Below are 15599 nucleotides of genomic sequence, written 5' to 3' on the forward strand. Positions count from 1 at the left end.
CAGCAAACAATTGCTCTGTTGGAACCTGGGCAGGTAATCCACAGTGAACAGCCCAAGGGGGTGCAGCCACTGGGCCTGGAGGTGTGGCAGCAAAGAGGTTTAGGGGAAGAATGCAGCAGTTGGACCAGGAATGGGGGCCTGCAGCATCCTGGCTGCTGCCAGAGCTGGGTTCCCAGCAGGAGATAATGGCAATGTAAAACCGTTTGCTTTCTTACCCAGCAGTCCAGCCCTTGTTTTCTGCTCTCAGGAATGATTTTTAAAGAAGCCACACCGTGTTACCCACTCAGCTCTGTCGCAGGGCTCTCCCCTTCCTGTTGCCCTTCTCATGCACACAGTTCCTACTGGGATTATCAGCTGGCTCTGACAGTGTGGGAAGCAAGGGACAGAGCCAAGGACGGAGAGCAAGGGAGGTAAAGGCTCCAGGCTGACACCAACTGCACATCTTTTCATGTTTTTATTGTAAAACATGGCCAACACGTGCAAGGCTCCAGCCCAGGATCACGGCTCCTGGGTGGAAGGCGGGCCCCGCGGGTGGTCAGAAAGCAGCCAAGGGACAGCAGGAGCTCCAGGCAGCCCAGAATAATGGCACTTCTGCAGCAAGAGCAGCTCCCGCGCGGAGCGGCGCAGGGCTGAGTGGCACAAGGACAGACACAGATCTCTCAGAAGAGGCGCTTCTCATACCTGCAAGGGAAGCAGCACCAGGGAGCCCCTTTACTGACCCACCTCACTCAGAGCAGGGACAAAGGTGCAGTATAGAACAGATCCTGCCAGCCTGGGGAGGGGAACAGCCTCAGCACCCTGATAGGCCACGGCTTGGCCCGGCTGTGTGGTGCCAGGGCAAGCCAATGAATGGCACACCAAGCCTAGGGCATGGCAGCTGAGGTACAGGGTGGCTGTTCCTCACCCCTAATATTCCCCCAGGGTGACAAGGATGCTACCAGAAGCACTTACGAGTGGAGGCCATGCACCCCTCCTTCAACCTGAGCAGACGTCGTCCTCTTCTCAAATTTCAGCTCTCCCGAGTACATCATGGCTCTGAGGGGAAAGGACACCTGTCACAAGCCAGGTAGAGTCCTGGGAAGACAGTGCTTTGGCACATGCTCAGCTGGAACATCTGGGATGAGGGTCACTGGTTCCTCCTGCTGTGGCCAGAATGGTCTTTGCTGTGCTCCCAAGAACCAGACTGGCTAATGTAATCCCAACATTTTGAGCCCAGCCAGCTGAATATCCCACAAGAGACCACACTCCTGTGTCCCTGGGGCTGGCAGATCCATGATGCAGTGCCCACTGGAGATGAGGGAAGATAGCTACAAATTATCCAGAACACACCACAGCTTGAGTACAGCTGCACAGGGACTCCAGACAGCAGCACCATGACCTAACCAGAGCACAAGCATGGGGAAGCACTCACCGGACTTGGGTCAGGCTCTTGGCACCGATATCCTGGCAGGAATGCTGGATCCCAGCTATTAGGTATGGAATGAATTTATGGATAGAGCCCTTGTCTTGCACTGCACCGGAGACCCCTTGGGCCACTTTAATTTTGTCTGTCTCACTGCATGAAAGCACAAGAGTATTTGTGAAGCAGAGAAACCCCAAAAGCTTGATCTGCTGCCCCAAAGCACCATCTCTGACCTGAAATACCGATTCTGGCTGCCCAAGTTCTTGTCCATGGCATCTAGGGAGCCCATGCCGCGGTATTTCTTCAGCCTGATGCCATCCGAGAAGAAGTACTCGCCTGGGGCTTCCGTGGTGGCAGCCAGGAGAGAGCCCATCATCACTGGCACAAGATATATCACCAGGAACAGCACATCAGCAGCAGTGGCAGTACTGCAAAATCCCTCAGGATTCCTGGGTAGAGCACTGGCTGCAGTCCCCGTGCCCCCAGCCACCTGCAGGTAAAGGCCCTCACGCCCAGTGTGATGCCACATGGAAATACCTCCTAGGAGATCCCCTGGGGGCTCACCTGTGGAGGCCCCAAGCGCCAGGGCCTTGGCGATGTGTCCAACCGTCTGGATCCCTCCGTCGGCGATGACGGGGACGCCGAACCTCCTGGCGTACTCGGACACCTTGTACACCGCCGTGGCCTGGGGGCGGCCGCACGCCAGCACTGCGGGACAGAGCGCACACAGGGTCAGCTCCACGCAGCAGCACTTCCCCGTCCCAGCAGGCTCTTGCAGGCTTCCAGCACACACATGCTCCAGCGCTCAGAACGCACAAATCCCTGGATGCTCCTTCCCTAGGCTGAATCCAAGAGAAGCAGATGCCCGGGAGATGCCTGCTGAGACGTCCTCACAGCCCTTGGCTCCAAAAAGCTGTGAGTGACCTCGGCACTGGGGTCTTTGATTGGATGCCTGGGATCAGATGAGACTCGTGGCTCAATCCTTGTGCACAGCAGACATGTGGGGAGCTTGGGAAGGAAATAGAGCAAACTCCAAAAGCCCCTCTCCAAAGCATCCCTGGCATGTAGCCATGTCCCACTGCTGGCTCTCTGCTGGAGCTGCCAGACCCCTTGTCCACGTACCCAGCATCTGTACGATGTGCCTCTTGAATGGAAAGGCAGTTGGCTGGGAGAGACAGCTCATATGCCTGTATATGCTATAGATATAAATATATCTATACATACAGGTCTGCATATACACACAAACACACATGCAGCAGTGGAAAAGGAAACAGGCAGAATGGTTTGGTAATAATTTATGTTCCTGCCCTGCAATGTAGCAAGGGTTCCATCAAGTTTAGCTGCCCCATGAGGAGAGAGTTATTAACTTTGGATTTACTTGTTCTTCCCAGTTGGTAGCAGTTAAGAAGCTTCCCGTTATGTGAGGAAAACCAGCACAAGGCATGTCTTGTAACATGTTTGTCAGCCACAGGCATGCAAGAACACTGAGATAAGCTTCTCTCAGGGAGACGTCCCTTCCCCACCATCAACTGGAAGCCTTTTCTTCAGTCATGGTTAGTCCCATAAACTGGGTAAGATTAAGGCCATACAGTATTAGTACTTTGGAGTGTGGACTGCAGGTGTGGTTCAGCCTGCATGGCAGCAGGGCTGGCAGCACATCCGTGGCAGAGGCTTGCAGGGGCCAGGGGCTATAATTTCTCTACTCCCAGCACTCAGCAGCAGCTGCTGAGGGAGGGCAGCCAGACTCCAGGCTGAGATTGTGACAGAACTAAATTTAATCAGACCCCAGTGTTCAGCTCAGGCTCAGCCAGCCAGGGAGAGGCTGCCAGCTTTGTTATCAATGCCCTTAAAGAGATGGTCTTGCAGTTCTGCACTGCTGAAGGCCACAGTGCAGCTACAAAATGCTGCCGTGGAAGAGCTCTGTGGAGAGAAACACCCATTTCTGAAGGGTTTTGAGTCCAGGGTCTATGGGAGCGTGCCATAGACAGTGCAGGGACTGCAGAAACCTCTCAAGCACAACCACAAAGACCAGCCCTTTTAAGGCACAGCTTGGCTCAGGGCCCCTGGGAGCATCGTGCCTCTCCGACTGTCCCAGTGCCACAGCCCCGGAGCGCAGGCTTCCCAAGCAGGGTTCTGAGCACACACACACATCACACCCTCAGGGTAAGGGTTTGTCCCTTTTAGTGTATTGGCAAAGGGTGGCCCTACAAAATCATCTACTAGAGAAAACCTTCCAGGATCTGCAAGAGTAAACCTCTTCCTTTGAGGTGTGTCAGAACTAGGAGAAAGGACAAAGCCTAAGGCTTGCCTTGCAGGGGCTTCTTGGTCAGAGCATCAGAGCAGAGAACACTGCACCCTGTGCTGGGCAGGCAAAAGCCTCTTCTCTCCACAGGACTTGGTGGGGAAAAGATGGAACGCAGCTGCCAAGATGGCCATGTGCAGTGAAGTCCCTCTGTAACTCAGGGGAGCCAGCTCCATGGGAAGCTTGGCCAGTGCACAACTTCCCCAGAAGTAGGGCTACATTTTGAGCCCAATCAAGAACTGCTCAGGGATCACTTCCCAGTACTGGATCAGCAGGAGTATGGGGATCCAGAAGGTGCAGTCAGGCTCCTAATTGGATTTTGGAGTGGAGAGAGGGCAGGCCTGAGTTCCCTCAGCTTGGACAGTTCAGATTCTGCTTTACGAAATCAGAAAGGCTTCTCAGATTTCATTTCAGATTCAAAACCAGTATCCAAAGCCACAAAACCCCAAGTGCATCTACAGCTAAATTATTCTCAAACAAGCAGTAGGGCCATGTGCAGCCAAATCAGGGTCCTGCTTCAAGACACATAATTAGGGTTGGGAACAGGGCAAGTGACTTACTATAGGTGCCCGTGACAGTAGAAGGGCATTTGGGGCTGTGGGACTTTAGGTCTGGAGGGATCTTTGGAGCAGCTAAATAAAAACAAACACACACATTTTAGAGACAGAAGAACAGCAGCAGAACAAAGGACCCCAGAAGTGACCTGCTACTGGGCAGAGCATACGGTGTGGGACAGAGCTGACTTTGCTGACCCTTCCTATCCCGAGCCAAGCCAGAGGCCAGAGCCAAGGCAGCCAGGCCCGGCTGTGCACAGCGCATGCTCGCCCTACCTCAGCAGCCACACAGAGAGGTGACCTCTACCCCAAAAACCCAGAGTCCTTGCCCATAACAGGACCAAAAACCTGGGGAGCTGCAGGCAAGAGTTCTGTAACCACATCTCCTGTGAAGTGCCACATTCCACCTTGTGCTCTACACCTTCACCAAAACCAGCACCCAACCCCATTCCCGGGGCAGCTGGAGGAACCCCAGGGACTTTCAGCACTCTGCAAATCAGAGCATGCCTTTGCCTCAGAGCCAGTGTGCCATGTGTGTCCTGGCTCTGCTCTGGCTATGGAAGTGTTAGCCCAAGGATACTCCTCCCTCCTTAGAAAGCTGACCTGAGACAGACTGCCCTGACTGGGAACCCCCTGCAGCCAGGCAAAGCAGGAACACAGCACAGGTCCAGGGCTGCTCACAGGCTCCATGCTGGAAAGGGCAGAGCTAATGCAGCTCCTACAGCCAAGCAGCTGCTCACTTGCTGCCTCCTGTGGCACAGACCAAGGACTAAAGCAGCAAGGGGCTGTGCTCTTGGACTGCAGCGCCTTGCTGCACCACTCTGTGCCCTACTTGAGGTTCAACACACAAGGACTAAGTCTGTCCTCAAGTCAGACTTTCTTCAGGCCCTGGGGGATGCCCCTCTTGCCTTTTAGCTAAGGGTGGCACAGCCTCTGCCCCACACAAGCTCTAAGTGCAGAGACAAAAGCAAGAAATCCCATTTTGGCCTGGAAATTGCAAAGGCATCGAGCCCAGATCAATACTCAAGCATCACACACACTGCTGCCAGAGGGAAAGGGAGCATGGACAGCCCAGGGCACTTCACCCATCAGCACTGGGGATCCAGTAAGCCTCTCTCCCTGCAGAGCTGCCCGCCAGCCCCATTCCACACCGAGCCAACAGTTCCCCTCAGCCAAAGCCACCATCTGCCACACCGGCTCTACTCAGTCTCGGTCAGTCCTGGGAAATGCCTTTGCTGCTGCTGCCACCCCAAAGGTTGGAAGTCCTGGACAAAGGGGGTGAAAGACGTCTTCCTGATGGACACTGCCCTCACAACGGGAGAATTCCATCCCAGCCATGCTGCTTTTCAGCAGGGAATTTCTACTGTCTTCAGCCTATTTAGGAGGCTGATCCCTCTCACCTTCCTGTGTGATGCAGATGGAGCCACTGCCCATCCCGACCCTCAGGGCATCAACCCCCGCGTCAATGAGGTTCTTGGCCTGAGCCGCAGTCACCACTGTGGGGAGCAAAAATCGGTTTGAAAACAGACAAGTACATTTGCAAACAACAGGTTCCCCATGACTGGCAACACCCCCGCCCAGGGCAACAGCCTGTGCCAGAGCCAGGCCTATCTGGGAGGAGCAGTGAGTTTCTGCTCCAGCTGCCACAGTGGGTGAGGTGACACTGCCCCTTTAGGCTATTCTGCAACACACTTCTACCCAAAGGCTGAGGCAGCAGAAGTCATGGCATAATCCCAAGCACTCTCTGGGCCACACGAGGTAGGGAGGGCAGAGTACAGGGTAACAGCAGCATCAGGTAAAGACAAGAACCACTGGGCTCTGCTGTAAAGAGGCAGGGAAAATTGCCACTAGATTTCCACATCAAGCAATATTCATTATTAAGCAAAATTTTAAACTAGTGTGTAAAATAAGCTAATGTGTAATGTGCTATGGAGGACTGTAACACGCTGTGCTGCAGAACAAAGGTTTCTAAGTATCTGCAGCAGTAATGTACTGTCCTGTGTCTACAGTGGCCTTGCTCCATTCCACAAGTCAGAGGAAACCAATTTAAGCTCATAGAAATATACCAAGATGACCATTTCATTCACATCCCTGCAGCTCCCTCTAAGTCTAAGAAACAAATGTCATTTAAAGACAAGAGTCTTCAACACACGCCTACCGTTTCCTCCAATAACTTGTAGGTTGGGATATTTCTCCTTAATGTATTTTATCATATTGATCTGGAAGATGGAATTCCCCTGAGAGGAATCCTGCAACAGAAAGAATATCAGTTTCAACCAGAGTTTCTGCAGATTGCAAATGCAGCTTCAGAAAAGTTTCAGATTTTCACACTGCTTGCTGGGGTCTCTGCAAAGCTGAGTAATGGGCAAAATGACTCCCCAAACTGGGCACGGAACCCCAGGAGAAGCTGCTGCCAAGACAGGAATGTACTTCCCCACACAAGGGAAGTATATTGTAAAGACTTCAGTATCGTAAAGACTTCAGTAATATCCTTCAGGTTTAATCCTGTAGCTTATACAGAAGGCAACAAGCAGAACATCTGGCTGTGGATAAGAACCATCTGGCTCTATCAGCAGGACACTGTCAGCCCTGTCTCAAACTACAGGTGAAATGGAGAATGTTCCTTGTGAAATCCAGCAGGGCTGGTGGGGAGTGCACCTCCCTACTGTGCAGCAGAGCAGCTCAAATACCAGATGTCGAGCACTGAGCACTCAGTCCCTGCCAATCTCTGTGACCCAGTCAAATGATGTTTGTTAAACATTTCCCACTGCACAGCCATGCCCTCAGAGCACAGCAGACTCACAGTATCACAATCGATGAGAAAACCATGTGCAAATACAGGCAGTGACAACTGTGCCTGAAAGTTTACAGGCCAGAAAGGGAGACCAGAAGAGCAGCTCTGGGCTCACTGATCACTCCTGAACATCAGTAAGAGAGTAACACAGTAACAAACACCAAAGGGATGAAGGGAAACTAATAAGAAGCCGAATATTCAAAACTAGTCAGGAACATCAGAGAGGCTGGTGGCAGAGTGGAAGAGGTATTTGTAGAAGATTCTGTATTAACTGACATTGTTTCTCTTCACAGCCTTCAGGGCTTCAATGCACCCTATGAACTCCTTCAGATCACATAAGTCTCCAGGGAAGAGGAATCCCTCCAATCTGAGGATTCTATCCTGAACAAGACTGAGAGGTCAACAAACTGCCATATTCTAACACAGAAAGACCTGTGACAAAGACAGTGACGTTCATCCAGCCTGGGGACTCAACCTCCAGTGTCCCAGGCTGACACAATGCCCATGGGCCCCCCGTGGGTGCTCACCAGCACGACGGCGTCCACGCCAGCCTGCACCAGCAGGTCCAGCCGGTACTTGTCATCCTCATGGGTCCCGATAGCGGCACCACAGAGCAGCTGCTTCTTGGAGTCCTTAGAAGCCAGAGGGTAGTCCCTGTTCTTCTTAAGATCAGTGCGGGCAATGATAGCCACCAGCTCGTCATCTTCATTAACAATTGGCAGCTTGCCTGGAAACAGACAGAAAGAACATTACTGCAGATTTCTGCAGGAGACAGACATTAGCTCAGAGCAGTAGAGCAGACCGGGAGCAGTGGGCAAGCAAAAACTGCTACAAGATGGAGACTCAGGTGTGTTACCAAATCTTGCCTGGCCATGGATGCCAGCAGCCCTGGCTTGAGAAACAGAGAAAGGAGTTTGCAGGACTGGAGAAGGACTCAGGATTTTTACCATAGAAACCGTGTGCATTTTTAAATAATTAGACGCACAACACCCTATTAAAAGTCAAACTACTAAACCCTAAGAGAGCTGAACTGAGCACTGAAATGCAAAGGCCAGGCCAGAAAATCAAAGACATGTGGCTAGACAGCTGAACACTGGGCTGCCAAGAATCCCTCAACTCCAAATATCCAAACACATTTGAGATGAAGGCATGTGAACTCTGTACCCCAGCAGAGGGCTGTGGGCACTGTGTTCACCGTTGTCTCCCACGTTTCACCCACACAGGGACTGTGTGCCCACTGCTGCCCCGGCCCAGTGTTTCCACAGCTCTCCCCCGTGCCACAGATGGTCACAGGTACCTTTTTTACTCCTTTGCAGAATTTCATTTGCTTCTTTCAACATTACGCCAGCTGGGGCCACAACAAGATCCTCCCGCTTTGTCATAATCTAGTGGGTGGGAGAAGATAAAAAGTCACAAGAATTCCTTCACACTGATCTGAAAATACCAACCCCACCTGCCCACGTGAAATGCTCCGCAGCGGCCGTGCGGGAGTGCTCCACAAAGAGCCCAGAGCACAGCAACACGCCTCCAGAAACACACAGGAAAAGCCTCCAGTGTGCTGTCCCCATGCGGGCACTGGCATCAGGCCCCAAGCCCATTAGTGCACTGAAAACAGGAGATGGCAGAAGGCCTCAGGAAGACAAGTGAAAGCACCTGGAAACAAAGGACAACTCTCAGATGACCCTTATTTGGGCTATCTCCCTAACAGCTCTCCCTTTCATTGGAGCATATGCAAATAAGGGCTGGAGACACCTTTGGAGTCTCCTGCTGTTCTGGCAGAAATGGTGCCCTCAATCTTGTTTTCAGGCAGCATCTGCAGTCCCTAAGCCCTGGAAGGGCTCTGCCCAGAATAACCCACTGCTGCTGCTGGTAAGGTCAGTGGGGCACAGGAGTTGCGTCAATCCAAATATGCTCACCCATACTCACTCTAACAAACAAGCACCAAAACACGGTGGAAAGCAAAGGGCAGTGCTGGACAGTGGGGAACATCTGACCTGGCATGGTAGCTTCCATCACAACAGTGGTCTCCCACTGGGAGAGCAACTCAGAGAGATAATGAAATCTCCATCACTGGAGATTTAGACACAGCTCCACAAAACCTCCTCCAGCTCAACGTGCCTTGAGCAGGTGGCTTGACAAGAGACCTCCAAGTCCCTTTCCAACCACAGCATTCTGTGATCATCAAGTCCCCATGGAGCAAGACCACTATAGACACAGGCCAAAGGTTATTTGAGAAGGCTGGGCAAAGCTAAAAGGGAACATTCTCTAACCCTTCAGGAAGGTAGATCAGCTGCATACAAAGAAGGAACATTTTAGTTACTTCTACCATAAGAAGAGACATTTTGCATTGGAAAGAGGCTGACCATGCCTGCATCTACCCGAAATGCTGTGACAGAACCCACATCTCAAGATAAGCCTGAGGCATCACAGGCATATCACAGAATCACTGGGTTGGAAGAGACCTTCAAGATCATCAAGTCCAACCCATGCCCTAATCTCTCAATTAAACCATGGCACTGAGTGCCACATCCAGTCTTTTTTTAAACACATCCAGAGATGGTGACTCCACCACCTCCCCAGGCAGACCATTCCAGTGCTTTATCACTCTTTCTGTAAAAAACCTTTTCCTAATATCCAAGCTGTATTTCCCTTGGCCAGTTTCCAGTCATCAGGAACCTCACCAGTGAGCCAGGACTGTTGGCAAATGATGGAGAGTGGCTTCACACACTCATCTGCCAGCTCCCTCATCACCCTGGGGTGGATCCCATCTGGTCCCATAGATTTATGAACATCCAAACAGCTCAGCAGTTCTGACTGCCTCCTCCTGGATAACAGGGGGCCCATTCTGCTCCCTTCTGCTCCACACATGCCGACCCAGGAGGACAGCTGTCCTGAGGACAAGCCATCTTCCCACTAAAGACTGAGGCAAAGAAGGCGTTCAGCACTTCCACCTTCTCCTCATCTGCAGTTACTAAGTTCCCTCCTGCATCCAATAGAGAACAACAACTGGTCTTACCCCTCTTTTTGCCATATATATATTTGTAAAAATATTTTTTATTATCCCTTACAAAAGTTGCCAAATTAAGTTCGAAGTGAGCTTTGGCCTCTCTAATTTTTTTCCTACATGCCCTAGCAACCCCCTTAAATACTTCCTGAGAGACCTGACCCTCCTTCCAAAGCTGAAACATCCTCTTTTTATTCCTAAGTTCCTTCCAAATCTTGTTGCCCATCCAGGCTGGAGGTTTGCCTCGTCGACTCACCTTTCGGCACACAGGGACAGTCTGCTCCTGTGCCCTCAAGATTTCTGGACTCCTTTGGACTCTGAATAAGTCTCCTAAACAGGCCAAAGTCTGCCCTCCCTAAGTCCAATGTAAAAGTCCTATTGATGTTCCTCCTCATTTCACCAAATATCAAGAACTCTGTAATTTCATGATCACTATGTCCCAAGCAGGCTCCAACCAGTGCATCTCCCACCAGCCCATCTCTATTTGCGAACCACAGATCTAATATAGTCCCTCCCCTGGTGTGCTCACTCACCAGCTGTGACAAAAAGTTGTCCTCCATACACTCCAAAAACTTCCTGGACTGCCTCTTTCCTGCTGTATTAAGTTCCCAGCAGATATCTGGTAGGTTAAAGTCACCTACAAGAACAAGGGCTGGTGACACTTTCTAAGCCTGTGGGATTCATGTGCTTCCCATACTACAGGAGACCTGTGTGTTTAAGTGGATGGCAACGAACGGCTCAGTAGAAGGACTGCTGGACTGCAAGTTGAGAGAAAATTGAGGAAACCATTTGTTCCCCTGGCCTTGCTTGGTGACAGGGACAAGCACCAGACACTGACAGTAGAAAGTTTCCTGCCCTGTAGTGCTGAATGACCCAAAGAAAGTATGAGGGAAGATTCTTATCTGGCTCCTCTGAATGGGCAGCATTGCTTCAAAGGGCCATGTGCACTTTTATAACCTACTCCTAGTTTAAGGCTCTTGTAGCACGTATTTATAGCTGATTTCAAACCAAACAGGGATCAGCATGTGACACCAGGTTTGGTCAGCAAGAGCTAAAAATATTTGTGAGCCAAGAGCAAAGCGTGGCCAAGAGGCAGTGGTGGTGTAACCTGACAGCACCGCAGATCTCCAGTTACACAGCTTGTGAAACCAGAATCACAGAACGTTCTCCTGCATGAGGGGAGTCTGACAGAGAAGCATTACAAAGGCCAGACTGCAAGTTCAGGGGGTTATTTGAAAGAGCAACTAATCCACATGATGCATACAGGGAAAGGCAGCCCAGAAAATGAAGCTCAGCACTTGGAGGGTTTGTTGGGCAGAGCACAGCTGCTACAAAGCTGGCCAGTGCCAGCAGGTGGGACTACAGCAGCAGCCACGAACACCAGCAATTAATTAGTGAAGCAGGGGTGAGTTTCCACAGCACCAAAAGATAACCCCCATGACTCACATAAAACTGCATGGTCTGCACTGCAGGAGTCGCTCAGAGTGCAAATGAGCAAGGCACTCTCCCCTGGAAATACACTCACAGACAGATCTACAGAGCTAAGCTGGAGCTGCTCCCTCCCACTGGCAGAACACCCTCACAGCCACACACTCACCAGTATCCTTATCACAAGCCACGTGGCTTCCTAACATAGTGTTCACACCCATCAGGTGCGAGCACTTCTCACCTCACCGAGGGGCAGGTCATGCTCTGACTCTTTCAAGAAATCAATATCTCTGGACGAGATGATCCCAACCAGCTTGCCCCCCATCTTCCCATTGTCCGTGATGGGAATCCCACAAAATCCATGACGAGCTTTTGCTTCAAACACATCTCGCACTCGGTCATTGGGGCTCAGCACCACGGGGTCTGTGATGAATCCTTGCTCGTATTTCTGAAAGGAAGCAGATCCAGCAGCCAGGCTGAGTGGCACTGCCAGGCCAGAGAGGAGTGAAGCACGTGCCTGCAGGTTACTGCAGCCACTCACACGGGTCTGCCATCACCCAGCCTAGCCACATGCTCACCAACAGGACGACTCTCAAACCAGCAACAAGGCTCACCCAAATAATCGAAGAGTCTTCAGGCTAACCTCCTCCCTGAAACGATGGGGAATATTCCCACACCAGGAGGACTCAAGTCCCAGGTTGGCCATAGACAGTGCCTGGCACACAACAAGAGGGCTGTGCCTGCAAACCCTGGCAGCACTACAGCTCTGACACACGAAGATCGGGCACACGTCAGCAATCTCCTCGCACAGCTCATTCAGCGAGGCCAGACCCGCTGCCCACCTCCACAGAGGACCCCGTGCCAGCGCGGTTCGGTGCTGCCGTTCCAGCCACTCACCTTCACCTTCCGCACTTCGTTGGCCTGGAACTCCGGGGTGCAGTTGTGGTGGATGAACCCAATTCCTCCGGTCAGCTGGGGACACAAAGGCGGCTGTGAGTCACCGCAGACACTGCACCAGCCGGCTGCAGCATCGGGGTCGGCACCGATGGAGCTCCGGGCCCGGCCTCGCCCCGAGGAGCTGCGGGGAGCCCGGGGCAGCCACGCGGGTGCCTCAGGCAGCGTTTCCTGCCCCGCCAGCCCGGTGAGGGTGGCACAGGGGACCCGCCCGCGGGGCCGCACTCACCGCCATGGCGATGGCCATGCTGGCCTCGGTGACTGTGTCCATGGGCGAGGAGACCAGCGGGGTCTTCAGGGTGATTCTCTTGGTCAGCGCTGAGGTCAGGTCCTGGCGGGGAGGCAGGCGGCGGCGGCGGGTGAGCGGCGGCACCGGCGCAACCCCCGGCCCGGCCCCCGGCCCGCTCCCCCGCCCCGGTCACTCACCACCTGGTCCGCCGTGAAGTCGATGTACCCCGGGAGGATGAGGAAATCGCTGCGGGGTAACGAGGGGAGACGCGTCAGCGACCGCAGCGGCCCCGCGCCCCGGGTCCCGGTCCCACCCCCGTGCCGGCCGCACTCACTTGTAGGTGAGCCCATCGCCGCAGCTGAAGAGCTGCTGCGCCGTCAGCCCGTCGTCGGGCACGTAGCCGGTGCCGCCGCTGATCAGATAGTCCGCCATGGCCCCGCCGCGTGCCCGCCCCGCCACACCGAGCGCACGCGCGCCCCGACGGCCGCCGGGAGGGACCCGCTGCGCCCGCCCCGCGACCGCGTGGACAGAGCGACTCCGGCAGGGGCCGGCGCCGACAGCGCCCCCTGGCGCCCCGGAGGGCCCCAGAGCGGAGCGCAGCCCCGGCCCTCGCCCTGCGCTGTGCCGGGCCGCAGCGGGGGCGCACCGCGCCCGGCGCTCAGCCGCCGGCAGCACCTCCTGAGCAGCTTCGCAGCACCGAGCCCGTACGTCTTCAGCCCGGTGACATCGGGTCATCGCGGCTGTTCTGTGCTCAGGCCCGTGTACGGCAAGAGGCGACAGGAGAGAGCTGAACTCCAGTGCAGCCCAATAGGCCCTGCGTGCCAGGCTCTGGCTTGGCTGGCACCAGCTTGTGGCACCAGTACAGTGTGATACCTGCTAGAAGACCACCTAAAAAAGCCCAGCTACGGGTGACATGGTGACATACACAGAGAGACACTGTGGGCTGGGAGCTAAGTCAGACACCAGGTACCCCTGCAGCTTCAGAAGACAAGAATGGGCTTATTGGGTCGGTGGTGAATGCAGAGCTGGGACAAACCAGCAGAATCCAAAGCAATTTTGTAAGTCAAAGGGAGCTGCACTAAGGATGAAAGTCAAGAGGTGGCAGCAAGGCCAGTCTTGCACCTCGAGGGGGATGAGAGGCAGAGAGGCAGCAGTCTAACCAGAGAGGATCCAAGGTGATCCCAGCTAGGCATTAGCCCCCTCTTCCCAAAGCCACCAGGCCAGGCTGTACAAACAAGCAGTGTGACGAGGATATCTGCACACTGGGGATGGGGGTGTAGCACCTTCAGATCTGTGCCACAGATTGGGGCTGGAGGGAGGATTTTGAAAAGCAGTAGCAGGAGGACTGTGCCTGGAGGAGCAGAACAGGCACAAACACAGATCTGCCTCAGACGAGCCTTACAGGACATAGCAGTTGGCTTTTTCCAGGATGAGATGTTCCCATCCCTGCAGTTCCATTTGAGCATCAGGAAAAGTTCCTGTACTGCAGGTTACTAAACAACTTCCTCCTCTTGGCTTGCTTGTTGTGACATTACAGATTGAGCCTCAGAGCACGAGGGACATGAGACAACCACACCCCTTCTCACCTGCTCCCCATAACACCCTGCCCAAGGCAACCCCTGTCTAACACTAACTAGTTCAGGGACTAAAGTACAGTGGTCCTGTGCCTACAACTCCCTGCTGCAGAAGGTTATTTCCTTGTTCAAAGATCAGAAAGCAGCTTCAAGAAATGTGTTACTCATGTTACCCTGTAGGACACAGGAAATGTGAACAGAGATCGGAAAGCGCTGCCTGCCAAGGCCTTGCACTCTCGAGTCAGCATCACCTGTCACAGGATCAGCACAACAGGCGGCGTCATGCCAGACCAAGATCAGTATGACAGGTCTCTCTACCCTTATTGAAAAAAAAACCAGGCTAACAAAGGTTTGCTGAGCCTACCTGGGGGGCACACACGGATCAGAGCTGTTGTGCTACAGGCACGGGCACAGCAGTAAACAGGCATGTTGGCTTCTGTTCCGACAGAAACATCAGATAAAGTTTAACGGCTCTCAAACAGACTACAACAAAGGCTGCAGGGAAAAACATTTTATTTCCAAGCAGATTACAAAGAGCAGAGAATATAAGAGTAAAATTAAATTAAAAAAATAGTTGAGTGCATCTCTTTAAAATGATTTGTAGTGTGAGTTACTCACGGGGCAAAGCTACTGGAGAGTTCTGAAGGTCACTTTGCAGGATGCCAATCACATGTGCTGTTTAGACCTGGGTCAACACAGGAGGGACAGACAAGATGTATTTTGCATATAGGCTGCACACTCATTATCAAGCGAGGTTTTGGGCTGCAACTGGACCCTGCCTTTTTGAGACATCCCCTCCACCTCATTCTCTCCTGCAGTTCCCTCAAGCTCTAGACATGGTTTATTGCTGCTGTAAGTGGGTTTAATCTGCCTTCCCATTCTGATGAGCTCCAATGCCAAAGGAGAAGCAGGCAAACGTGTCTGCCATGCACAGGGTTACAGGGAACGTGACTGCAGTGCTAAGAGCAGAGCTTCAGCCACACAGCAAAGGAAACCGACAAGTAGGGATACAGCAATCGCTTCAGAGATTTGGGGGAAGCGTGTCAGCAAGACTTCCGGAAGAACTGAGATGTTCCTTAAGGTAGGAAGAGGTATAAGTGGAGAAGGGCTCTTTCCTAAGCATTGGCACCAACGAAACAGAAGAGGCTGAATGATCAGGACAAGATGCATTCCCTTTAATGTTTGAGAGGAGCAGCTCCAGCAATAAGATGGGGAGAAAAGCCCCATATAGGGTGGAAGACAGTTGATATCCCACTTTAACAGTGATTTTGGAGTCCAAGCACTAACCCCAAGTCAGTCAGTATTAAACTTGCCTAAGAATGTGGTTTGGCTGGACAGCTGCACAGCCATTCAGTGTC

General features: G+C 52.9%; 1 protein-coding gene across 3 annotated transcripts; it reads right to left on the reverse strand.

Annotated features, from left to right (window-relative positions):
* Positions 1-439: 439 nt before the first annotated feature.
* On the reverse strand, positions 440-13152 carry IMPDH2 (inosine monophosphate dehydrogenase 2). Of its 3 annotated transcripts, XM_053954106.1 has the most exons (15): positions 13002-13151; positions 12865-12913; positions 12668-12769; positions 12382-12456; positions 11726-11932; positions 8350-8437; positions 7580-7779; positions 6417-6507; positions 5659-5754; positions 4265-4336; positions 1967-2110; positions 1636-1780; positions 1412-1555; positions 952-1035; positions 440-681 (listed from the first exon to the last, which is right to left on the reverse strand). In XM_053954106.1, exons 1-15 carry the CDS (start codon positions 13097-13099, stop codon positions 660-662), a joined length of 1617 nt encoding a protein of 538 aa, XP_053810081.1. In that variant the 5' UTR covers positions 13100-13151; the 3' UTR covers positions 440-659. The 3 variants fall into 3 exon arrangements, with proteins under 3 accessions (XP_053810081.1, XP_053810083.1, XP_053810082.1); XM_053954108.1 differs by lacking the exon at positions 11726-11932 and having other exon boundaries at positions 13002-13152; XM_053954107.1 differs by lacking the exon at positions 4265-4336.
* Positions 13153-15599: the final 2447 nt, after the last annotated feature.

Source organism: Vidua chalybeata, chromosome 12, assembly GCF_026979565.1.
Source record: "Vidua chalybeata isolate OUT-0048 chromosome 12, bVidCha1 merged haplotype, whole genome shotgun sequence".
Classification (NCBI taxonomy): domain Eukaryota; kingdom Metazoa; phylum Chordata; class Aves; order Passeriformes; family Viduidae; genus Vidua; species Vidua chalybeata.

Bases quoted from the DNA above. Each gene is read 5' to 3' on its own strand.
- IMPDH2 (XM_053954106.1), bottom strand. From the start codon at position 13,099: ATGGCGGACTATCTGATCAGCGGCGGCACCGGCTACGTGCCCGACGAC. The intron at 1,556-1,635 runs GTCAGAGATGGT...GCTTTCATGCAG, and splicing joins AGCCAGAATCGGTATTTCAG to TGAGACAGACAAAATTAAAG. The intron at 1,036-1,411 runs GTGAGTGCTTCC...CTTTCCCCTCAG, and splicing joins AAGAGCCTGACCCAAGTCCG to AGCCATGATGTACTCGGGAG.